This window comes from Melospiza melodia, chromosome 20, assembly GCF_035770615.1.
Source record: "Melospiza melodia melodia isolate bMelMel2 chromosome 20, bMelMel2.pri, whole genome shotgun sequence".
NCBI lineage: Eukaryota > Metazoa > Chordata > Aves > Passeriformes > Passerellidae > Melospiza > Melospiza melodia.
In genome coordinates, this window is record NC_086213.1 from 7,337,374 (window position 1) to 7,358,262 (window position 20,889).

Sequence of the window (20,889 nt, forward strand, 5' to 3'; positions counted from 1 at the left end):
ACGGCATTGTTGCAAGCAGCGCTCAAACCGTGACAAACCTTCAGCTGAGATTTCGCCTCCCCTACAAAGTTTATTTACATTTAAACGGGAAGCAGCAAATAGGAAACCGTAATTACATGTAAAAACAACATGCTAAAAAGACTTTGTAAAGCTGTGCGCTGAAGTCGGGGAGTGTCACAGATGAACTCGCCCTTATCGCGGTGCCCGAGCCCTGGGACCGGCGGGGCACTGAGGGTGCTGGGGCCGGGCCCGGCTCCATTTCCCGCCCGTCACCTGACGCCTCTAATGGCGCCGCGCGGCCACGTGACCCGCCGCGCGCCCCACGTGACCCACGGCCGCCGCGCCCCCTCCCCAGCGGCTGCGGTTACCGCAGTCCCCGGCCCCGCCCCTGGCCCCGCCCCCTGCCGCGCGCGGCCCCGCCCCGCGCCGCTCCCTGCGCGCGCGCCCTCGCCCCCCCCCGCTTCCCCCCCTCCAGCTCCCGGGCCGGGCGGTGCGCGCGCGCGCGGCCGGCGGCGCCTCCTCAGAGCGGCCGCGGCGGGTGCGGCGCTGACGGGGCCGACGGGCCGAGACCGGCGGAGCGGCCGGAGCGGGCGGCGCCTCTTCCTCCCTCCTCCTTCCCCTCCTTCTCCTCTCTCCTCCCTCCCGCATCCTCCTCCTCGCCCCCCTCCTCGCCCGCCTCCGCCCCCCCGCACGCAGGCACCGCGGTTCCCGGCACGGACAACATGGCGGCGGTGTCGGGGGCAGGGGCTGCGGGCGGCTCCGTCAGCGCCGGCGGCCCGGAGATGGTGCGGGGACAAGTGTTCGACGTGGGGCCGCGCTACACCAACCTCTCCTACATCGGCGAGGGGGCCTACGGCATGGTGTGGTGAGTGCGGCCGCCGGGGCAGCGCCCTTGCCCCGGACAACTCCCTCCTTCCTTCCCTCCCTCCTTCCCGCCGCCCTGCCCGGCCGCGGGCCCGGCCCGCCCTTGCCCTCGGGGAGGGGGAGCAGCTCCGTCTCGCTCTCCTCAGCTCTGCCTCCCCCTCCGTGTTCCCGGGGTTGTCTCTCCGGCATCACCCTTCTTTCCTGTCCCTCCCTGCACCCCCCATCCCTCCGTCGGTGGGTGCAGCTCAGCGCCTCGTTTCGTTTCGCTCCTGCGTTTATTTAAATCTTGTGCCTGTGGAGTTGGTCGCTCTCGTTATTTCCTCCGTCTCCGTAGTGCGATTGCAGACGTTCAGGAAGGGGGGAAGGTGGTAAATGCTGCTGGCAGCCCCGCGTTCCTTCCGTGCCCTGCGAGGGCTCACCTGGCTGCAGCAGCCCGAGGTCGTGGGGGATAAAAAAGGTGAATGTGAGCGCAGGAGTTGCTGCCGCTGCCTGACTTTGCTCAGGACGTGCTGGCTGTGCTGCAGAGCTGGCCGGGCTAGTGCCTGCGTTAACGTGTGCAGGTGAAAGTTCTCTTCAGCTGTCCTAGCTCTAAATTCTGTTGCATTATAAAGACTTAGTCTGAGACTCGCTGAAAAGCGATCGTGTACGTTTGCTGTGGGTAACATCGGTCTTACGGAGCGCCGTGAACGAGCTACAAAAACCGTGAACTAACTGGATTAAGAGTGTGAGATGGATTTTTTTAGCAGCCTCAGTGAGCTGGGTGATGCTGTGTGATCTGTGTATCTAATGACAGGGTTGTTAACCTGGCATGCTCAGTGGCCTTACTTAAGATTTCATATTCTGTCTTCTATTAGTTAAAAAAACCTTGTAGTCCTGAAATAACTTAAGGGATGCAGATGAAAAACTCTTTTTTGTTGCGGTTTTATCAACTTTCTTGCAACACTGCCTCTGTTTCTTCAGTATGGTTTTTGACTCGAAGTACTAAAAGCAACTTACAGGCTGTGACTTCCTGACAGCATTAATTTCTCTCTCTGATGAGGAATCTTTTGTAAAGCAGTGCATTTCTCAGTGAGGACACCTCACAGCCTTCAGCTGTGCGCTACAGATTTTTATAGCTGTAGGTTTTTGCACATAGTCAGTGAATTGTGCTGGCCTGTCACGATGAAGTCATTGTGTGTTTCAGGGAGGGAGCTTTCATCTAGGCCTGAGTTTAGCTGGGAGATGAGCCTGTCTCTCAGTTTTGTGTTGTGGCCTTCACTTTTTTTTGCTGTGAGAAGAACCTTCACAATGTAAATCAGAAATCCCATTTACAGTGTAAAAATATCCTTGTTATTGTTTCAGTGTTAGAAATCACAGCAATATATCTAGTCCAAAACTTGTTGATGTAGCTTCTGGTACAGGCTGTACTTTATTATGGTTATTTTATCATCTGAACCAGGGTAAGGAAATGAGTGCAGATAATCTCAGTAGTGGCTGCACTGGCTTGCACTCACAGTCAGGTTTTTGAAGGTCCTGGGGAATAGCATTGCCGAGGTGTGTGCTGGGACCGGCCAGTTCACTTCCAAGGCGTGTTAAACACTGTGTTTCACAAACAAAGTGAAAAGCTAAAATGTTTCACCAGAGATGAGGGACTGCAAGAAGCAGTTGATGGATGCAAGATGCAAGAAGGGCCGTTGATGCCCTTTTTTGGCATCTCTGTGCCAGTGAGCAGATTCTGCCCCTCCAATTCATGTGTGATAAACTTCTACACTGAAACTGTCTCCTCTCCAAATCCAAAAGGTTGGTCTTTATTTGAAAACTTCTTTTGATACTTTGTGTCTGCTGTGAATGCAGTACAAAATCACTGTCAAAATTTCCAAATCTCCAGTTCAGTTGAAATACACACTTGGCTCCTGTGTTTTCTGCTATAGAATTATTAGCATAAAATGCCAGATTATGTATTTTGTGCTCTTGGTTATTGCTCTTGTGCCTTGGGTGTGAAGTGACAGGGAACAAAGTCTCGGTTTACAGCGTGTACTTGATGAGGACAGTGTTGGATGCACTTGCAGCAGTGCCATGGCAGCTGTGCCGTGTGCTGGTGCCTGCAATGAGATGTGATTGCCATCAGTCCCAGCCGGGCAGGCTGTGCACTTCCCTGCTCTGTGCTCCGTGTTTTGCTCTGGTTGCTAATGCAGTGAGGATCTGCAGAAGCCTCTCCCTCAGGGGGTGGGGTAGAGGGCAAGCTGTGAGTGTGCAGATGGAGATGTTTCCTGCAACTGCAAAATCCATTTAAATTTGTACACTTTAATAAAGGAAAGCAGAGCAGGCCCTGATGGTTTTGCTTTAGACCCACAGCTCATGTGGAGCTCCTCGGAGATGATGGTTTCTTACAAGTGCACTGTGCATAAGGCTGTGAAATGGCAAACGAGTGTCTTTTGACTCTTCAAATCCTTCACTCTCTTTCTCGTTTTTATCCTAATTCTTATGTTTCTACATTATTGGATTAGGGATTTGAAAACAATAAAATGCTTTTGATTATATGAGTAAAAGGGCAAATGAAGTTTTCTTAGGATAGTGCTGTTATGGTCAGTCTTCCATTTTGATTTTGCAGCAGAGAGAATAATGTTTGAGAAATATTGATCACACCATAAAATACCAGTACAGGAAATAGAGGAAGATGTTGGCTGAAGAGACTGTACGTGAATGTTCTCTCATCTGGATCTGAAAACCCTTAAAGGCATTTGACTATTTTCCTTAGTGCAGTCATTTTTTTACATAATCAGATTTTGAGTAAAAATAAACTCAGCAGAGCAGTGTGTTTTCTGCTGTGTTGTGGTTGCACTTTCTCAGCTTGGTAAGCAGAAAAGGCACGTTATCAGGCCAAACCCATCCTAATGTCCTCCAGTTCAACTCTGCCAGAACCCTTCAGCCTGTGACACAGCCTTTTGCCTTCTGTTGCAGAGGGTGAAGTGGTAGGAGGTGGATCCCTGTCAGAGCCCCTTTCTAACCCGTTTTTGTTTTGGTCATTCTATGTGTGAAACTAAGGGCTGAGCACAGAGCAAAGTTTGAGCCAAAATCTTCAGCACTTCCTAGGACTGCAGGACATTCTTTGAGCAATTACTTAGTCACACAGTCATGTTTGTTACTCTGACTTAATTTATCCAAATATATGTAAATGTTGTGTTGTCTTCTTCCTCTCTGCTTTCACTTAAGAATTGTTGGTTCTTTTGAGGGGCATTGGGGCAAAGTTCTTTAAGTGACTTTTCCTTTCATTCAGTGATAGGATGTTATCAACATCAGAGTTAGATGGAATGCACTTTTAGACCAGGTCTGAGAGTTTCAGAAACACCTTTCAGACACAACAAATTGGGAAAGGTTGTTGGGGTTGTTTCTTTCTCTCCTTATGTGGGCTTGGTTTTATTATTAGCAGTAGTATTGTTTTAAAGCAGCCTGTTAACAAGCTGTGCTTCAAACATACTGGAACAGCAATAAAAACATGATAGAGCTGAGCTTTACATTTCCAGCATGACTTGTTCTTCCTCCAGTTGGTCAGTGGTAATTTGGCAGGGATGATAATTTGATAGTGAAAAACAAATAATCATTTTGGAAAGAAATGGTGAATTGAATGTGATAGGGATGTTCTCATTTTTATCCTAGCTTTTGGAAGCTTTTTTTGTCATCAAGCTTCAATGAATGTGAAGTAATATCAGTGCTGCAAATAACTGCCTATAAATAAGCAGTTGAATGCAGATGAGTGCAGTTGGAAGAAAATAATCGGCAAGCTCAAATTTTGGATTTCTTGCTCTAAATTTGCCATGTTACAAAGAGAGCTTTGTGTTGTGGATGTGCTGTGAAAGAGTGATATTAGAAGTTTAGGTAGTCAATAGTTAAATGTTGAAGTAATACTGAAAAGAATACTTAAAACATTTGGCAGTAGATCCTTTAAAGTTACACTTCTCTCTACTGTTTCATGGAACTGCCCTACTTTTAGAGCATCAATAATTCAAATGAAGAGAAGCATATTAATAAAGAAACTAAAAGCAGAAAGAAATCAGGAATAGAACAATCTGCAAGGCATAGGTATTGATATTAAAGCATGAAATTTGAATGGAATTGATGGTTGCGTAATAGTTTCTTTTGAGTTACATAAAAAGGTGGATTTTGCATCCTGTGTGGGGGTCAGCACGGTGCCTGTGGTGGGCTGCTCGGGGCAGCGATCAGGAAGGGCCGTTCGTGTTTGCTCTGTTAACTCTTGCCTTGCTCCAGAGAGACACAGAGCCTTTAGCCATGGAGCCAGTGCGGGTCCGTGCCCTGTGTGTGTGTGCTTTAGGGAGCACAGGTTGGGTCTGCGTGTCAATTCCTGCTAATTAACGTGTTCTGTCTGTGTGATAAAGACAGCAGGGAGCTGATACAACTCAGCCAACCCGCCCCAGTGCAAGGATCAGAGGAGGGAATTAGGGAGTGTAATTGGTGGCTGGTTATCAGCTTCTTCCCTCTGGGGGAAGGCAGATGGAAGCACTTCCCTCAGTCACTCAAGCTTCTAGCACTTACCTAACCTGCCGTGGGAACCCAGAGGAGAGGCTGGAGCTGCTTTTCCTGCTCTCCCCGGGGATGGACAGACAGTGGCCCCCACAAGCTGAGCAGCAGGGACGGGCAGGAGCCCCTGGCCCGTGTCAGAGCTGCCTTCCGGGTTCCTGGAGGATGCGAGGCAGAACTTGTGCTGTCAGCCCAGAGCAATGGGATGCTGCCTTAGCTGAAGAGTGCAGCTCGTGGACACTTGCATTTTATGAATAAATACACATTTTTCTAGCACAGCATGATCCATCCCATGGGACAGAGATAACTTATGGGTTTTCTTAGAAGCATGCTTTATTAAGGAAATAAGGCTTGTATGTTCACAGTGTGTGTCTGTGGCTGCATCTGCCCATCTCCCATACCCCTGCATAGGGTTCTAGTACCTGTTGCCTGCCTTCCATCAAATCTGACAGATGGTAAAAGTCTTAAAGATGGAAAGTTATTCTGCAGGTTTCACAAAAATAGGTATTTTGCTCGAGTGAAGAGATCCTGTGTGCTGCTCCACTGGGGAAGGGATTCTATTGGGTCACATGTGAGAAATCAGACTCCCTGAGGAGACACGACATGCCCCAGTTTCACAGATGGATTTATTGCTACTCCTGAGACTAGAAATGTGTATTTGTAGGACACCAGGCTCTGTTAGTTCAGGGGTAGGGATCTACAGCCCAGAGAAGAGTTGGTGCTTTACCAATTGAGTAGGTGTAGAGCTCAGCTTGTGTTGAAAAGTAGTACCTCGCCAGCATCGAAGGTTTTTTTAATGATTTTTCTGTTGATGCTTTGTCAGTTTTCAGCTGTGATCTAGAAATGAAAATAACTGATTGATTTGGTATTTAATGAAAATATTTTATGACATCTTGTTATGGAATATTTCACAGCATAACGTAGGTTGAAAGGGACTTTCTGAGGTCATGTAGTGCAGCCTCCTACTCAAAGCAGGGATGATGTCAAAATTAGTCCAAGTTGCTCAACATGTCCACTGAGTATTTCCAAAATCTCCAGGGATGGAGGTTCTACAACATCTATGGGCATCTTCTGGTTTTAGTGTTAAACCAATTGTCCAGTGATATTTTTCCCCTTAAAAACATGAGAGTTTGCCTTGCTGCAACTTGGGACCATCCCCTCTTGTCCTTTGTACTCTTTGAGAAGAATCTGGATCACTGTTCTCAGTAATTCCCCTTTATGTGACTTAAAAGAACAGTTGGATATTTTTCACCACCACCCCTTTTCCCCCTCCTAGCCTGTAAAAACCCAGTTTTTTCAATTTTTTTTCTTTCATGTCACATCCTTCAGCTCCCTGTGCATCCTAATGGTTTTCTGCTGGATTTGGTCCAGTACTGGAAGGGAGGAAAACTGGATGCAGAATTCCAGATGTGCCCTCACAGCAGGAATCAGTCCCTTGACCTGCTGGGTGTGCACACAGCACAGCTCAGTCCTTGGTCAGCCTTCATCACTGGGAGCTGGCACTGCTGTGGATGAAGTTGGATGTTCTGGTAATTTGGAGAAGGGTTTCACTTAAAGTGAAGTATTTTAGGAACTTTTAAAATAATATTGGGAAAAAAATCCCAAACCCAGAAACATTTTATTAAGTGATTTCAATTGTATTTTATTTTGATTTCCAGATCACTCAAATGAAGTGTATGGAGTTATAAATGTATTCAAAAATATAGCTTCTATGTTTTTGTGTTGTAAGGGAAATAAAAATAATAGTGCAATAATATGAAATTCAGCAGTACAGTTCATTTCAGGTGATTTATCTGTGTGAAATCTGTGTTTTGTTAATTAGCAGGATGGTTATTAAAGATGCTGCTTTGCTTGTGGATGAATCTCCTTTTCAGTAGAGAGCTTGTTTTCCTTTGCTTTAGTACAACGTTTGGGTAAATGTTTGAGCTATTCTCAAACTCATCTTTTTGCACGGTGCGCAAAAAACCAAACGCAGTTCGTTGTCAGCTTTGAGCAGGTAGATGGGTAAGATAATTACAGCTTGTACTAAATGTCACTGATTCAGATAGCATTATTTGATTTGATTTGTTCTGTCCTTTGGCAGGGTTTCCTGTGCTCCATCGGGCTGCAGGAGTTGGTTTCTGTTTCGCAGCATTCCTGTCCCCACCCGTTTCCGCCGGGAGAGCAGAGCAGGGACAGCCCCCGTGACCCTCCCGGCTGCCTGGCCCTGGGCCGTGCCCCTGCTGCATTCAATTCTGCTCTGTGTGTATCTGTCTTGGACAAAGGCTGTAGTAGAAATATTTTTCTGTTAGATTTGGGCAGAATCTTCATGGCAGTTCAGTTTTAGCAGAGTTGTTTGTGCACATGCTTTTACTGTCCCTCTGTTTGCAGTACCCAAAATCACAACCTAAGCTCCCCAAGTGGAAATCTCTTCTCCTGGAAGTCCTTCTTTTGTATTTTAAGAGAATTTTCATAAAATACTGAAATACTCTGTGGTGATTAGGATGCAAATGAGAGTTTTTGTTACATGGTGGAAAGTAATTGGTCTGTGTTGTGGGTATGTTTTAAGTACGAGCAGCTCGCAATTAGGCTGCAGTTTATAATGTGCAATTACTTCATTTTGCAGTTTTTCTTAACGTTTGCAGCTGCCACTGCAGTACTTCACTTCTCGCTTCTTCAGAAGGAGGCTTCACCAAATATTGCTGATGTGTCCTGAGTAAAATTTCAGGTCATTTGAGCACTCCAAATCAATACTCCCCAAAATGCTTCAGTCTGGAATTTGCCCATTTTTATTGGGATTTGGATGTTGCAAAATATCCCAAATGACATTCAGGTTGACTTTCATATTGGATTTTTTTGAGTGTTTCATAATTGTGAAATAGCTTCCTTTCAACTACTGGAGCCAACATGTCTTAGTGCTGATACCTCCTCTGAACAAAGCACCAAGCTGTGAATATGCTGAGGGTTTACTGTTGCCATGTCTCTTTAGAAACATGGAAAAAACATTTAGAAAATGCCTTGTAATCTTACACAAAGGGAAGTAACTGCTGATGGTGGTGAGATGCACACTCACTGCTCGTGGTTTGGTTGTTTTGGTTTGCAAGGGAAATACTGAACCAACCGTGGCAGAGTGGACAGTGGCAGTGACCTTGTTTTCATCAGAGCTTCATTTTGCACTGAAAATGCAAAATTCTAAACCTGATGTTTCTACATCAGGTTTAGAAAAATCTCTGCTTTTGAATGTGCATGGATGATTTTGTTCTGTTTTCTGTTGGAATGAAATACTGTGAACTATCTCTTCTGAAGATTTATGTGGTGTGGAATCAATTAAATAAGCTGATTTTAGGAGGAGTATCTGGGATATAAGTCAAATTAGAACCTTAGCAGACAAAAGACTAAACCACACTGGAGGATTTGTTAATCCTGTCACCACTCACAGCTCTCTGGTAGTGCTCTCCCTTCTCTCTAGGAAAGGGGAAGTGTTTCCTGCACACATTTACGATTCCTCCTTTGCTGCTTGGGGATGTGCTGGTTGTGTTCCAGGCTCTGGAGTAACAGTGATGATGTTGCTGACCTGTCCTGGTGGGTTTTTGCTGCCCCTTGAGGAGCCTTAAGCGCGGGGCAGGAGTTGGGCACCTCATCCATGGCTGTGGGAGGGCTCAGCTTTGCAGGCTGACCTGTGCTGATGTGGGGCTGTGCTGCTGCTGCAGGGGCAGCTTTGCCCTCCATGCCTCTGCTCTGTCACTCCCTCCTCTCCTGTGCTGGGGCCTGCACAGCTGGAGCATTTGCTGTGTTGGAAAGCTGGTGTAGCTGAAAAGTGACTTCATAAAAAAAATAAAATTGAAATGATGGACACAAAGCCCTGTGAGTGCTGGTGCTGACACAGGAAGGGAATAGGACTGTGCAGGTAAAAGCTTCTTCTGTTCCTGCTTCAACTTGGAGCTGCTTTAGTTCTCTGAACTGACACAAAGGCACTGCTCCAACAAAAAAAGTGAGAAAGGGCAGGGATGTGAGGCGTAAAAGGGAGGGTGAACCACAGCCCCTCCTTTGAATTCACTGAGACCTTAGGTTGGCTCATGTTGCTGAGCTCTTACAATTTTAGCCCAAAATTCATTCCCACAGGAATTTATATACAGAGGAGAAAGATAGTGCTATTTAATATTGTGATATTTTATCGAAAGCAGTTGGTGCCTTTGGAATTAATTTATTTCACAGATGCCAAGGGGCCTTTAAACGTAGTGAAGTTTGTTAAATTTGGCATCAGTGCTATCAAAGGAAATACTGGCAGTGGAGAACCAGTAAACCTCTAAAATAAGGAAGGGAAGTGGGAAGGGAAGAAGTAGATAAAGTGAGATGTAAGAGCTTTCTATTTTCTGAAGACCAACTTGAAGTGGCAAAAAACAGAGTAGGCATATGTGGTGGTTTGAAGTCAGTGTTGTACAGCTGAAGGTATAGAAAGAAAAATACACGTTAGAAGAGAATTGATTTTTTTTCCAAACAACTAAGATTAATCAAAGCACCATAAAATTAAATAACATATTTAGCCAAATGATGCAGAACCTTAGGTGGAATGGCCAGTATTTTTCTAATGCCAGTATTAAGGTGTAGTTCTAGAACTGCTGCTCTTCATAGCTCTGTTTAGTAGGTGCTAACAAAACACAAATCATCTGGTCTGCCACACCCAGGATTATGAATTGACTGAGCTTCTGGCAAAAGTAATTAATTTAACAGACTCCATTTTGCATGACTAGCTGTTCGTTTTCAAAATCCTAGGAGTGACTAAGGAATTATACTATTAAGTAATTATTATGTGCATAGTAAGTAGCTTGAAATTTAATTTTTTGCAAGGATCCATCAAATACTGCTTTTCAAATTCTGAAAAATAAAATTGTGCCTTTGTAACCTATTAGAGCCTACAGTGGTTTGAGTTGGAAGGGACCTTAAGGATGAAGCAGAGCCAGCCCCCTGCAGGGACCCCTTCCACTGGACCAGGATGCTCCAAGCCCTCTCCAGCCTGGTCTGGGTCACCTGCAGGGATGGGGCATCCACAGCTGCTCGGGGAAACCTGTGCCAGTGTCTCACCAGTATTAATTAGATTCCTTTGAGCAGATACAGTGAAATGAAATGAAAGCAAATCTTAGGAAGTTATGAAAGTACCTTAAGAATTTGTGGTGTGAAGGGCAGAAACCTGCAGTAGATCAGATCTGAGTAAAATCACTTCAGAGTAATTATTCACCTTTGTCATGGGAGGAAGGAGTTGGCGTAATTGTAGCAGGAAGCTTTACTGTCAGGAAGGGTTTGGATTGTTCAGAGGAAGGTGCCTGAAGCAGCAGGGGCAGAGGTGGAGGCAGTGCTGGTCCAGTTTGACCCAGAAAGCCTCAGAGGTTCACTAAAAGCACAGTGGGGTCTGCAGCTCCAGTTCAGCTTCAATGGGCACCTTGCTATGGACCTGTGATACAATAAAGGGCACTGATTCAGAAATCATATTTCCTTTCTCCCCTGTTGGTTTTTTATTTGTTGTTTTTTAAAGAATGTAATAATGAGATACCTCCATTTTCATGGATTGCTGACTTTCCTCCATGGCAGGGGTTAGTCTGTAAAATTAAACGTTTAATGGAGGAAAGTAGAAGTGTTTTAAGATGCCCCTGTTTCTGTAGTTTATTTCCTGAATTCTCAGCTGACAAACCTGAGAAATGCTTTGTTATTGAGAACCTCTTCTAGAGAAAGCTGAGAAATCAAAATGAAACTGTGACATGGGTTGTCTTTTTATAAATAGATTTCTTGAAACATGGCAAATATATCCCAATATAAGTAGGCACTTGTTCCTTCTAAAACCAGGTGCTGATTTTGTAAATTAATGCTAATAAAAAGTCTAATGAATAATACACTTGTCTTCAAAATATTATGAATAAATGGAGGAAAGTAACAAATATTTCTAGTAAACGTAGGTGTTTACAGTTGGCTACAAAAAATACATTCAACAGTGTAAAAATGACACACTACTCAGTGTCCTCAAATAGTCTTTGACTATTTTTATTCTTTTTCCAGTTTTTTCTCTTTATTTAAAAAGTCATACACTGTAGCTGCTCTCTGTGGCTCAATCATGTAGAAGAAGAAAGTAATTATTCTGAAGAATCTGCAAGGGTTAACATCTGATTATTAAAAAAACAGCTCCAAACAAAATACCCAAAACCCTCTGCAAATCTGCACTTTTGCAACCACCTTCCCCATCCCCAAAAATTGTAGCGAACAGTCTGTTAGGGTGGTTGTTACTGTGTCATAAAATTGCATTATTGTATTTACAGGAGTATTAAAAATAAGTTTAAGCTATTTGCATTGTAACTTGATCAATGTCAGCGTGTTGTGGAAATGTCCGTGATTGAGCTAAATGTGGACTGAATGAAAAGATTAAAGATCTCTGTATATCAGCTTGCTTGCTGGGAATTATTTTTGCCTTTCTTATTCTGTGAGTAAGCCGAATTACCCAATATTTCACAAAGATTCTTATCTCTGGATATGCCCTTGGAATCGTGTTTCCACAGCAACATAAAAAAAAAAAAAAAAGAATCCTTTTAAAACTTCAAATCAGTCTTTTATTTAGAGTTGTAATTAGGATGTTTGCCGGTAGCATTGTGTATTTTGTGTGTGTGTGCTGAGAGCAGCCTGTGAAGCAGCCACGAGGTGAATAATCCTGGAGATGCCGGGAGAACATCCCGCGGTGGGGAAGGAGCCGGGAGTTGTTGTTGGTGTGCGGGGCCAGCCCCGTGTGGGATGCAGGCACCGCCAGGGTTGGCTCCTCTCCCGCAGCGCGCTCTCACTTGTTCCAGCTCTGCCCCAATAGCGGTGGGTGAGGAGCGTGGAGCAGGAGGGGCTGAGCTCGGCACTGAGCCACACGTGCCTGGCGAGAGCTGCCCTTGCCCTTGCCCTGCCTGGCGTCCGTGGCAGAGGGGCCCGAGGCCGCCTGGGCAGCGCTGTGGGCTCGGGGCCTCGCTGGTCACCGCTCCTGGAAGCGGCCCCGCCCTGCGCTTCTGCTTAAAAAGGAAGTTGGTACCAGACAGTAGAAGGATAAAAACTGGCTTTAAAAGTTATGTGGTGCAACTTCTTGGGTTATAAATGCTCATTTGTTTATTTTGTTTTACTTAGTCAAAACTTTCTTATGTATTTACAAGATACTTAAAATCGGGAATGATAAACTCTGCTGCTCGGGCTTGTACTGATTTTCAGACGATGTTGCCAAAGTATCTAAATAACGGTGCCATTGCAGGTTGACACAGTCCAGTAACCATGGCTTGAAATAGGAATAATGTTGTGGCTACAACAGTTGGGCAGTTGCAAAATCTATATTTAAATTAATCACATTACAGATAAATAGCACTCACAGCTCAATGCTTGCTTCAGCTTGTGAGACCGCACATGATTGGGGTGGAAATAAATCCTCCCTTCTAAATATTGAAAGTGTTGGTGTCTAGATTCATCATAATGGGACAGTTCTGTGGGTGATGATCAGTACATGTGCTTAAGGATTAGAAGCTAAAAGCAATAAACTGGCACTCCAAGAGTTCTTAATAAGAGAACTGTTTTTCCCACTTTACAGATTTTTTTTCTTCTCTGGAAAAAAAGTCAAGATAATAGAAAGTATTCCTGACTTCAGAAGATGTCCCAGTTAACTGCTTCATTGCAAATATAACCAGCTGTTGTTTGGTTTAGTAGAAGCTGGCAGCCCAGACAAAGAGGTTACACTGTGCACACTGGGACAGCACTGCCAGAATGCAAATAATCTAAATTTAGGATGTGCTGTGGAGCTGATCCCGGCCGGACTGCAGGGGGAGCACGGGCGATCAGGAGTTGCACATGAGATCGGTAATTGCGGCTGCAGCCCGCAGAGACGAGCCGGGCACGGGCTGCAGGGAGATGCACCGGGGCCTGCATTGCTCCTTCAGGGAGGTTTTGTTTGCAGCTGCTGGGATGCAGACTCTGAGCAGCACATTCCTGCAGCAGAGCTCTGGGAGGAGTGTGTCAATCTGCTGCTGGGGGCAGGCAGTGAACGGTGGGATGGAGGGAATGCTTGAGTGGCTCAGTCTGCCCTACAAAGGACCCAGGTCTGGGGGTTGAAGGGGTTTCCTGCATCGTCAGTCACTTATTTCCATAGGGCTTCATAGGAGGGCGCTGGTTGTAGCCTGACACTTCAGTTCCACTAAAGTTCAGCCTCATGTGCAGCTTTGACACTTTCCTATAGCACGTGTCAAATCGAGAAAGCGTTTTTAAAGGGTCACAGAGTTTACTTAAGCAGTATGTGCTTTAAGGGCTGTGGCTGAGAATGTGAAATGGTGTTAACTAGGTAATACAGATGCTCAGTGTACCTGCATTATGCATGACATTTAAAATATTATGCACCACCAAGTGTACGTGACTGCTTGTATGATTAGCTTCTTGCTCATAGAAGTTGAGATAATCTCTTGGATGTTTAATCAACTTACAGAAAGGCTTATATTTCAAAAAATGTGACATGAGAAATAAATCCAGTGTCCCTTTTAATTTTTCAACTAGACAATATTTCAGTTTTGCTCCCCTCAGCTGAGGCAATGGAAGCTTAGCTGTGCAAGAGATGACTGTATGGAGAAGGTACCCTGGAAACTGATTGCATCTTTATTCCAGATATGCAGCTTTTTTCCTCAGTGAACCAGGTGTATTATAATTGAACCATCAGAAAGCAAAATTAGCCATCCTTTTCATTAGCCATCATTTATGACAGCATAAACCTTTTGCTAAGTAATGCTTAGGCCTGTAGGTGAAACACTGCAAGAGAGGAACTCTCAGTATGTTTAATTGATGAAATCATGTTCCTTTAATCTGTACAAGGAAAGATAATGTATTTTCCCTCAATAAGCAACCCTTGCAAAGCAATAACTGATTTATCGAATATTTTAAGAGACTGGGAGCTTTTTATTTAAGCAGCATCAATGGGTAAATATTGGCATTTTGCCTTTTTGTACTCTGCATAGCTGCTGTTGTCCAGTCCTTTGAAAGGAAGTAAGACTCTGCATTGTGGCAGAAAAAATGCTCAGGTCAGTACAGAGGAGGAGACAGGAGGTTTGTTTATAATGATGAAATGGCCCATAGGATTCTTTCATTTCTTTCCCAAATCCAGGTTGTTCGTGCTTCAGAGTTATTTCTGGTTTTGTTTTCTGCTTGTGACAGACCTCACTGGTCTATTGTAAACACCACAGGTGATGAGCTAAGAAAATTACTGGAGCCCAAGTGCTCTTGGAGGCGATGCCAAGTTCCACTTACAGCACTTGGTTATTATCTATTTTGGGACTGAGGAACTGCTAATGTGTTATCTGTACATATGCAGCAGCAACAGTTGTAATGAATACTTGCTCAGCATGTGGCATTTCAAAGCTCCCCATTGAGCATTTGAGTTCAGTGTTTCTTGAGGTAAAAAAATGGTACAGGTCAGGGTTGGGGATGCAGGCAGGTCAAAGGGATTGAGTGGGAAAACTGTGCAAAAAGGATGTTACAGTTACAGATGTAACTGCATGAGCTGTATGAAGATCTTCCTGATGACCCTAATTGACTGAATTATATGCTCATTTGAATAATGAAAGTGAGAAATTTTAAACAGTTTTTCATCCAATGATGACAGTACCATCTCAAAAACACCTTGTTACACCATAGTTCTGCTGAGTTGTCAAAGAGCCTTGATGTGGCCAGGCATTTGAATTCCTCTAAGTTCTCCTTTTTCAATTGGATTTTTGCATGTTATTCTGCTTTACCTGGTCACCAGGCACCTGGACATCTCAGCAGAGAAAGGCAAATTAAAATTGTATCAAAGAAGGTTCTGAGACTCAATTGTAGAAAACTGGTAGGATGTAAAGCCTCCTCAGCTAGTATGATTCTTTTTTTATATTAAATAGTCGAGGCTAACAGAAATGTATGGAATGTAGGTTTGATTATTTTTTAATTTCCTAATAATTCAGTAGCAGGCTTGAGTAGGGACAAGAATCATACAAACACATCTAAATTTTAATTAATTAAATTAACATATACTTATACAGTAGAGTTTATGATAATGAGATGCTTTGTCATTTTTATAAACAAGACCATAGAAAACATACTAAAACTTGTTAGGATTCATAGTCCAGAATTTAGAAAACCAGGTATGATATTTAGAAAATCAAGTCTCAGCTTTTACTGAGACTTTCAATTAGGCTCAGGCTGTGATACTCTTCATGAATGCATAGGCATGTTGAACAGAGATCCTATTTATTGAGCCTGTTTGTTGGTGTAGCTGGGAATGGAGTTCTGAGCTCCTGGAAGGAGCCATGGAAATGTAGGAGGCAGTGAGTTCCTCACCATGGCTCACAGTCACTGTGATCCCCCTTGTGCTGCTGCCTGCTCCCACTCCATGTGTGTGCCTGATCCAGCTTGCTTTCCTCAAACTCTGCTTACCTTGGAATTGCACTTGGCAAGGTGTTGTCACAAATTCTCCATCCCTTTGGTTCTTCCATGTCTGTTGTGGAGGTGCTGACAGTGTAGTTTGAGGGAAGCACGAAAGATTGTGACAACTGCTCTTACTTGTGGGTCTGGACACAGGATGTGGTATTCTGCTGCTCAAGAGATGATTTCTGAAGGGTTTTCTGCACCCCACAGTGAATGGGTTAACTCTGGATGAACTTTCTCAAACTTCTCATGATTGCAGCATGTAGAAAAAACCTCAGACTTGGTTGTTGCACAGGCTGATAAAGAGGACAAATAACAAATACCTTTTCCTTTGTGCAGGACCCATCAATCAGAGACTCCAAGTCAGCTGGGAAAGCCAGTGGGTAGAGACCCAAACAGGCTGGTGAAAGAACAACAGTGCTTTGTCAGTTCACCAAACTAAAAGATGTGTCACTGTCACCTCTCCCCATTTGATAAAAATAAATGTAAACAAAATGCACCACCCCTGTATTAAATGAATTCACATTCTTTCTTTCTGAATTTAATTAATGTTCTTTGTAATTGATGTTATTGATTCTCTTCTAGTTCTGCTTATGATAACGTCAACAAAGTTCGAGTTGCTATAAAGAAAATCAGTCCTTTTGAGCACCAGACATACTGCCAGAGAACTCTGAGAGAGATCAAGATCCTGCTGCGCTTCAGGCATGAGAATATTATTGGAATAAATGACATTATCAGAGCTCCAACTATTGAACAGATGAAAGATGTGTATCCTTTCAAAGTGTTTCTGGCATCGTTAGTAATGGTTGCCTCCTCTCTTTTGATTGTTCTTCCCCTTCATGCTCTTCCTTCCCAAATATTAATAAAAGTTGGCTTCTATTATTGTAAATCAAAAGGGAAGTTAATAGTATTTGATCAGTTTGTAGTTTTGATGTAGATGAGCACTAGTTTAAGGGAAAAGAAAGAATTAATTTCTATCTTCCAAGGCAAAGAACTCAACATTCTAGAGAAGAATTAGTTTAGTCACATCATTCTAAAACTATATTTGCCCTTAGTAGAGCTGCTGTAACAACTGGTTGCTTTGATGAGAAACTCAAATGTCCAGACTCTGCTATAATTGTCTCAAATGTTCTTGAATTACGGGGGAAGAAAATTTTACTCAACTCATTCCTGTTGAAGCAAAAAAAAACCCAAAAAAGACCCTTCTTTTAATTTTCATTACAATCTTATTAAAAAAATAATCTGAATGAGTATATTGGGTATTAATTTTGGTAAGAGGAGGACTGTTGTGTTTAATGTAGCATAATAAATATATATAGAGTAGAGAAGAACAGCTGAATTTTTAAAGTGAGGAGATGGTAGAGAAAATTGATCAGAAATGATGAGATCTTCTACATTCCTGCTTTTATGCAATTACAAACAAGTATCTTGGAAGCTTATTACTCATTAACCAAAAAACACCATTTGTTTCTTGGCAAGCAGGATAGGAATGAGATGAAATTGAGATTCCATTAAAAGTCAAGCTCTACTATGAAGAAATAGAGGTTTATGATGATTAATTTGAGAGGATGACATGCTGGCGCCTTTTTATTCTATAAAGGGCTGCATCATGTATCAGGATTGATTGGATTCCAAGCTTCTAAAGCAAGAATCGGCTACACAATGTCATAATTGTCATCAGACAAATAAGAGAGAAAAGATGTTCTAGAGGTTTCCTTGGGTACTGTCTGTTGATACCTGATATGACACCGAGTTTTTTTGCTGCCTTACATCTAATACCCCACAGATACATTGTGCAAGATCTTATGGAGACAGATCTTTACAAGCTCCTAAAGACTCAACACCTCAGCAATGACCACATTTGTTACTTCCTTTACCAGATTCTGAGAGGGTTAAAATATATCCACTCAGCCAATGTGCTTCACCGTGACCTCAAACCTTCCAACCTGCTGCTTAACACCACGTGTGATCTCAAGGTGAGTTGAAATTTCTTACAGATTTTCCTGCCATGGTTTTCATAAACAAACTGCTGTAACCATGAGTGTGAGGTTTTTACTGGGTATCAATGTGATTTTTGTCCTGGAAAGATTGCCAAAACATTATTTGGTTAGATAAAATAATTATCAAGATTTGAGTGACTAAGAATCTGTTAGACTGCTGTAATGAGTGCATCACTGTTTCCATCTGGAGGCTGACTTGGAAACAGCCTCTTTGAAAGCTGGGTGAAAATACTGATCTGAAGCAGCATCATGTTTACCTCAAAACTCAGAACTGTGTATGTTTCAAGATTTGGTTTCTCTGTTTACACTGCTAATGTTTTGTTGTTGGAAAAGGACTTCATATTAGTGGGCAGCTAAAGCAGCATGTGAGATTCAGTGCTGATTAAATGCATGGCAATTACTTAGGGAGGGAATGTTCCTAATTTGCATTTCCAGTGATCAGCTCTGCACTCGTTAATACTACAGAAGGATGAGCTTAGAGCTGTTATGATTCTTGGAAAATGTCAGCTCAATGCTTAGTGGCATTCAGTAAAGCAAACCAAGTGTGAAGAAACAGAACAGAAATAGAGAATAAAACTGAAAACATGCCATTCTCTACCTTTCAGTTGGTTTTGAGTCTGTGATTGTAGTTATTACATTTCTCCCAGTGATATGAGGAGAGCAGGATTTCAAAGTATTGCTCTCCATAACACAAAGAGCTGGTTAGCCTGGGTCTCCTCTGCTGGGAGATGCTGCATAGGGACAGAGGAATCCAGTAGGATTTGCCAACATTGATAACATTGTCAGTGGCACAGGGACAGTGACTGGGGAGCAGCTGTGTTCTCTGTCCATACCTTTGGAAAAGCTGGGAGGGAGGAAAAGGAACAGGTGAAGTTTATTTGCAGCATTGTTAAGCTGTGGAATTTGGTATCACAGAGCACTCTAGATACTGCAGTTTTTAAAAAACCACCAAGCAAGTTAGCAGAAAAACCCTCATTGATTGCTCCCTGTGGTTTAGAGTCCCACAGTGGCAGATCCATGGAAGATGAGAGAGGCATTGGAATTTGTTTCCCTTTTCAGGGTATATATAAATATAATGTATATATTTCATGTATTTGCTGCTGGCCACTGATGGAGTGGAATTGCTGAGTTACAGTGCTTGATCCCAGGTGGTACAACTGTGTTTGTTGAATACTCTGTTGCTCCTAATTACCCTTTGATTTTTAGTGTAGCTCTAACTTTCTCAATAAGCAAACCACAAAATAAAAATACCCTCTTCAAAGTGTGAGCCAGTTGTGGGCTGTACAGGTTTGTCACAATTCCCAGAGTGTCACACAATCCCTTGCTCTTTGTATGCTGGTCCATTCTAAAGACTGGCTACATGCTCAATTCTGCCTATATAATGAACACTCACAATTTTTAAATGACCAAGAATTGTTACCTACTGCAGCAGGCATGAAAAGGTGATGAGAGGGATTTTTTAAAGGAAAACTGCAAGTTAGTGTTTGTTTCATGATTTTTCCAGTTACTCAGGAGATGCAACTGTTTGAACCACCATCTTATCAGTAACAATTAAACTTAATTTTTCTGTTTCCTTTTATACAAATACACAGAGGCCCAGGCTACTCAACAATACAACTGCAGATATTTCAGTATATTAGTAGTACTGTTGGTGTCATTTCATTTGCTTAGTAAATGGTTGCATGTACATGATCCTCCTAAATCTTCCCATCCGCTTGATAGCTTCATCCAATTTTAAGCCATCTCTGTTTAAAAAACCCTGGTACTGGTTGCAAGAACATTGTTTTCAAGAAGTGGAAGCTAAATATATAGATAGGATGCTGGTTTTATTTATTATTTTAAAATTTATTAAGCAGGGAAGTAATTTCTTCTGTCTCAGTAGCATCTGTTCTGTCTCTCCAAGGCATGAAGTACTGACTGACATACATCAGTCTTTCATTATGTATTTTTTTATTCTCTGCTATGACTTAGTGAAAATGCCAAGAAAATTCGCCTGTTATTATATTGCTCTCAGATTATTTATTTTTATTTTTTTTATTGTTTTCATTCACGTGGAGAAGCCTAAAAAGCAACTCCTGGTGCTTTGCCTGCTGTGCATCATCATTTGCACGGACCCAGTGGCCCCAGAGCCCCTCAGCAGGGCAGCTGCTCTCTGGGTGTCCTTGGGCACAGGGGGAGAGGGGTCTGCCCTCCCCAGCTGCAGCCAGGGCTGTCCCTCTGTGCTGTCCCTCTGTGCTGTCCCTCTGTGCTGTCCCTCTGTGCTGTCACCCCTGCCAGCTCTGCAGACAAAACCTCTTCCTTGCAGCTTCAACCTTGAAGTCTTTCTCACTAATGGTGTTTCTGCTTTTCTGCTTAACCTGTTTCTGCCCCAGTCAGCAGGGGCTTTTTGTCATTTTAATGAGCTCTCTTTGTCATTATTCTTCCTTTCCATCCCATGAGCATTTTTCTACTTGAGGTGAGAGATTCAGAGGCGTCTTCTGTAATTCAGTTCTTGCTTTTCACTGTGGACCAGAGAATGTCTTTCTTCTTTTGTTTTAATGTGACAAACCCTAGTGCTTTGCTTTTGTGTAATGCTGAAATTCTGCACAAGTCCCTTTGCCTGTAATCTTATCTAGCTTTCTCGAGGTTAGGAGGAAGAGATTACAACAGTTTTGCCTGCTGCATAATTATTTTCTGAAGTCTCTAAGCTGTCCTCTACAGTTTCTTCGTTTCTGTCTTTAGAGGAGGCTCTTCTGATTATTTGTACTGAGTCTCTTTATGTAAGCTAATTGCACACAAGGCAGCTGCTCTCTTCCTGTAGCCTGGCGGAACCTTGCCATGCTTTAGAAAGGTTCTTTTTGGGGTTGTTTTCTAAGGATCCAAGGAGCTGGGTTTATTTTTTTAATATGTAGCTAAAGTAATGGCATCCAGCTTGGCTTATGGCATTCACCATTGCCTTTCCTCCAGACCCCCTGTGGAACAGTCAGCTGCTGAGTCTTGTCCTTCAGGTACAGCTTTCAGTCAGGTGAAGGATTTCTTCCCTAGCTGATCTGTCAGTTATTTCTCTGACAGGGTGTCCCTACAGCAAAGTTAAGAAATATCTGCCAGA

General features: G+C 43.3%; 1 protein-coding gene across 1 annotated transcript in view; it reads left to right on the forward strand.

Moving 5' to 3' along the window:
* The first annotated feature begins 559 nt into the window (after positions 1 to 559).
* The window catches only part of MAPK1 (mitogen-activated protein kinase 1), a 36,230-nt gene continuing 15,900 nt past the window's right edge, over positions 560 to 20,889 (forward strand). Inside the window, exons 1-3 of the mRNA XM_063173367.1 lie at positions 560 to 865; positions 16,387 to 16,569; positions 17,588 to 17,777. Coding sequence (XP_063029437.1) covers positions 723 to 865; positions 16,387 to 16,569; positions 17,588 to 17,777 — 516 coding nt within the window. The 5' untranslated portion in view covers positions 560 to 722. The remainder of the gene's footprint in view (positions 866 to 16,386; positions 16,570 to 17,587; positions 17,778 to 20,889) is intronic.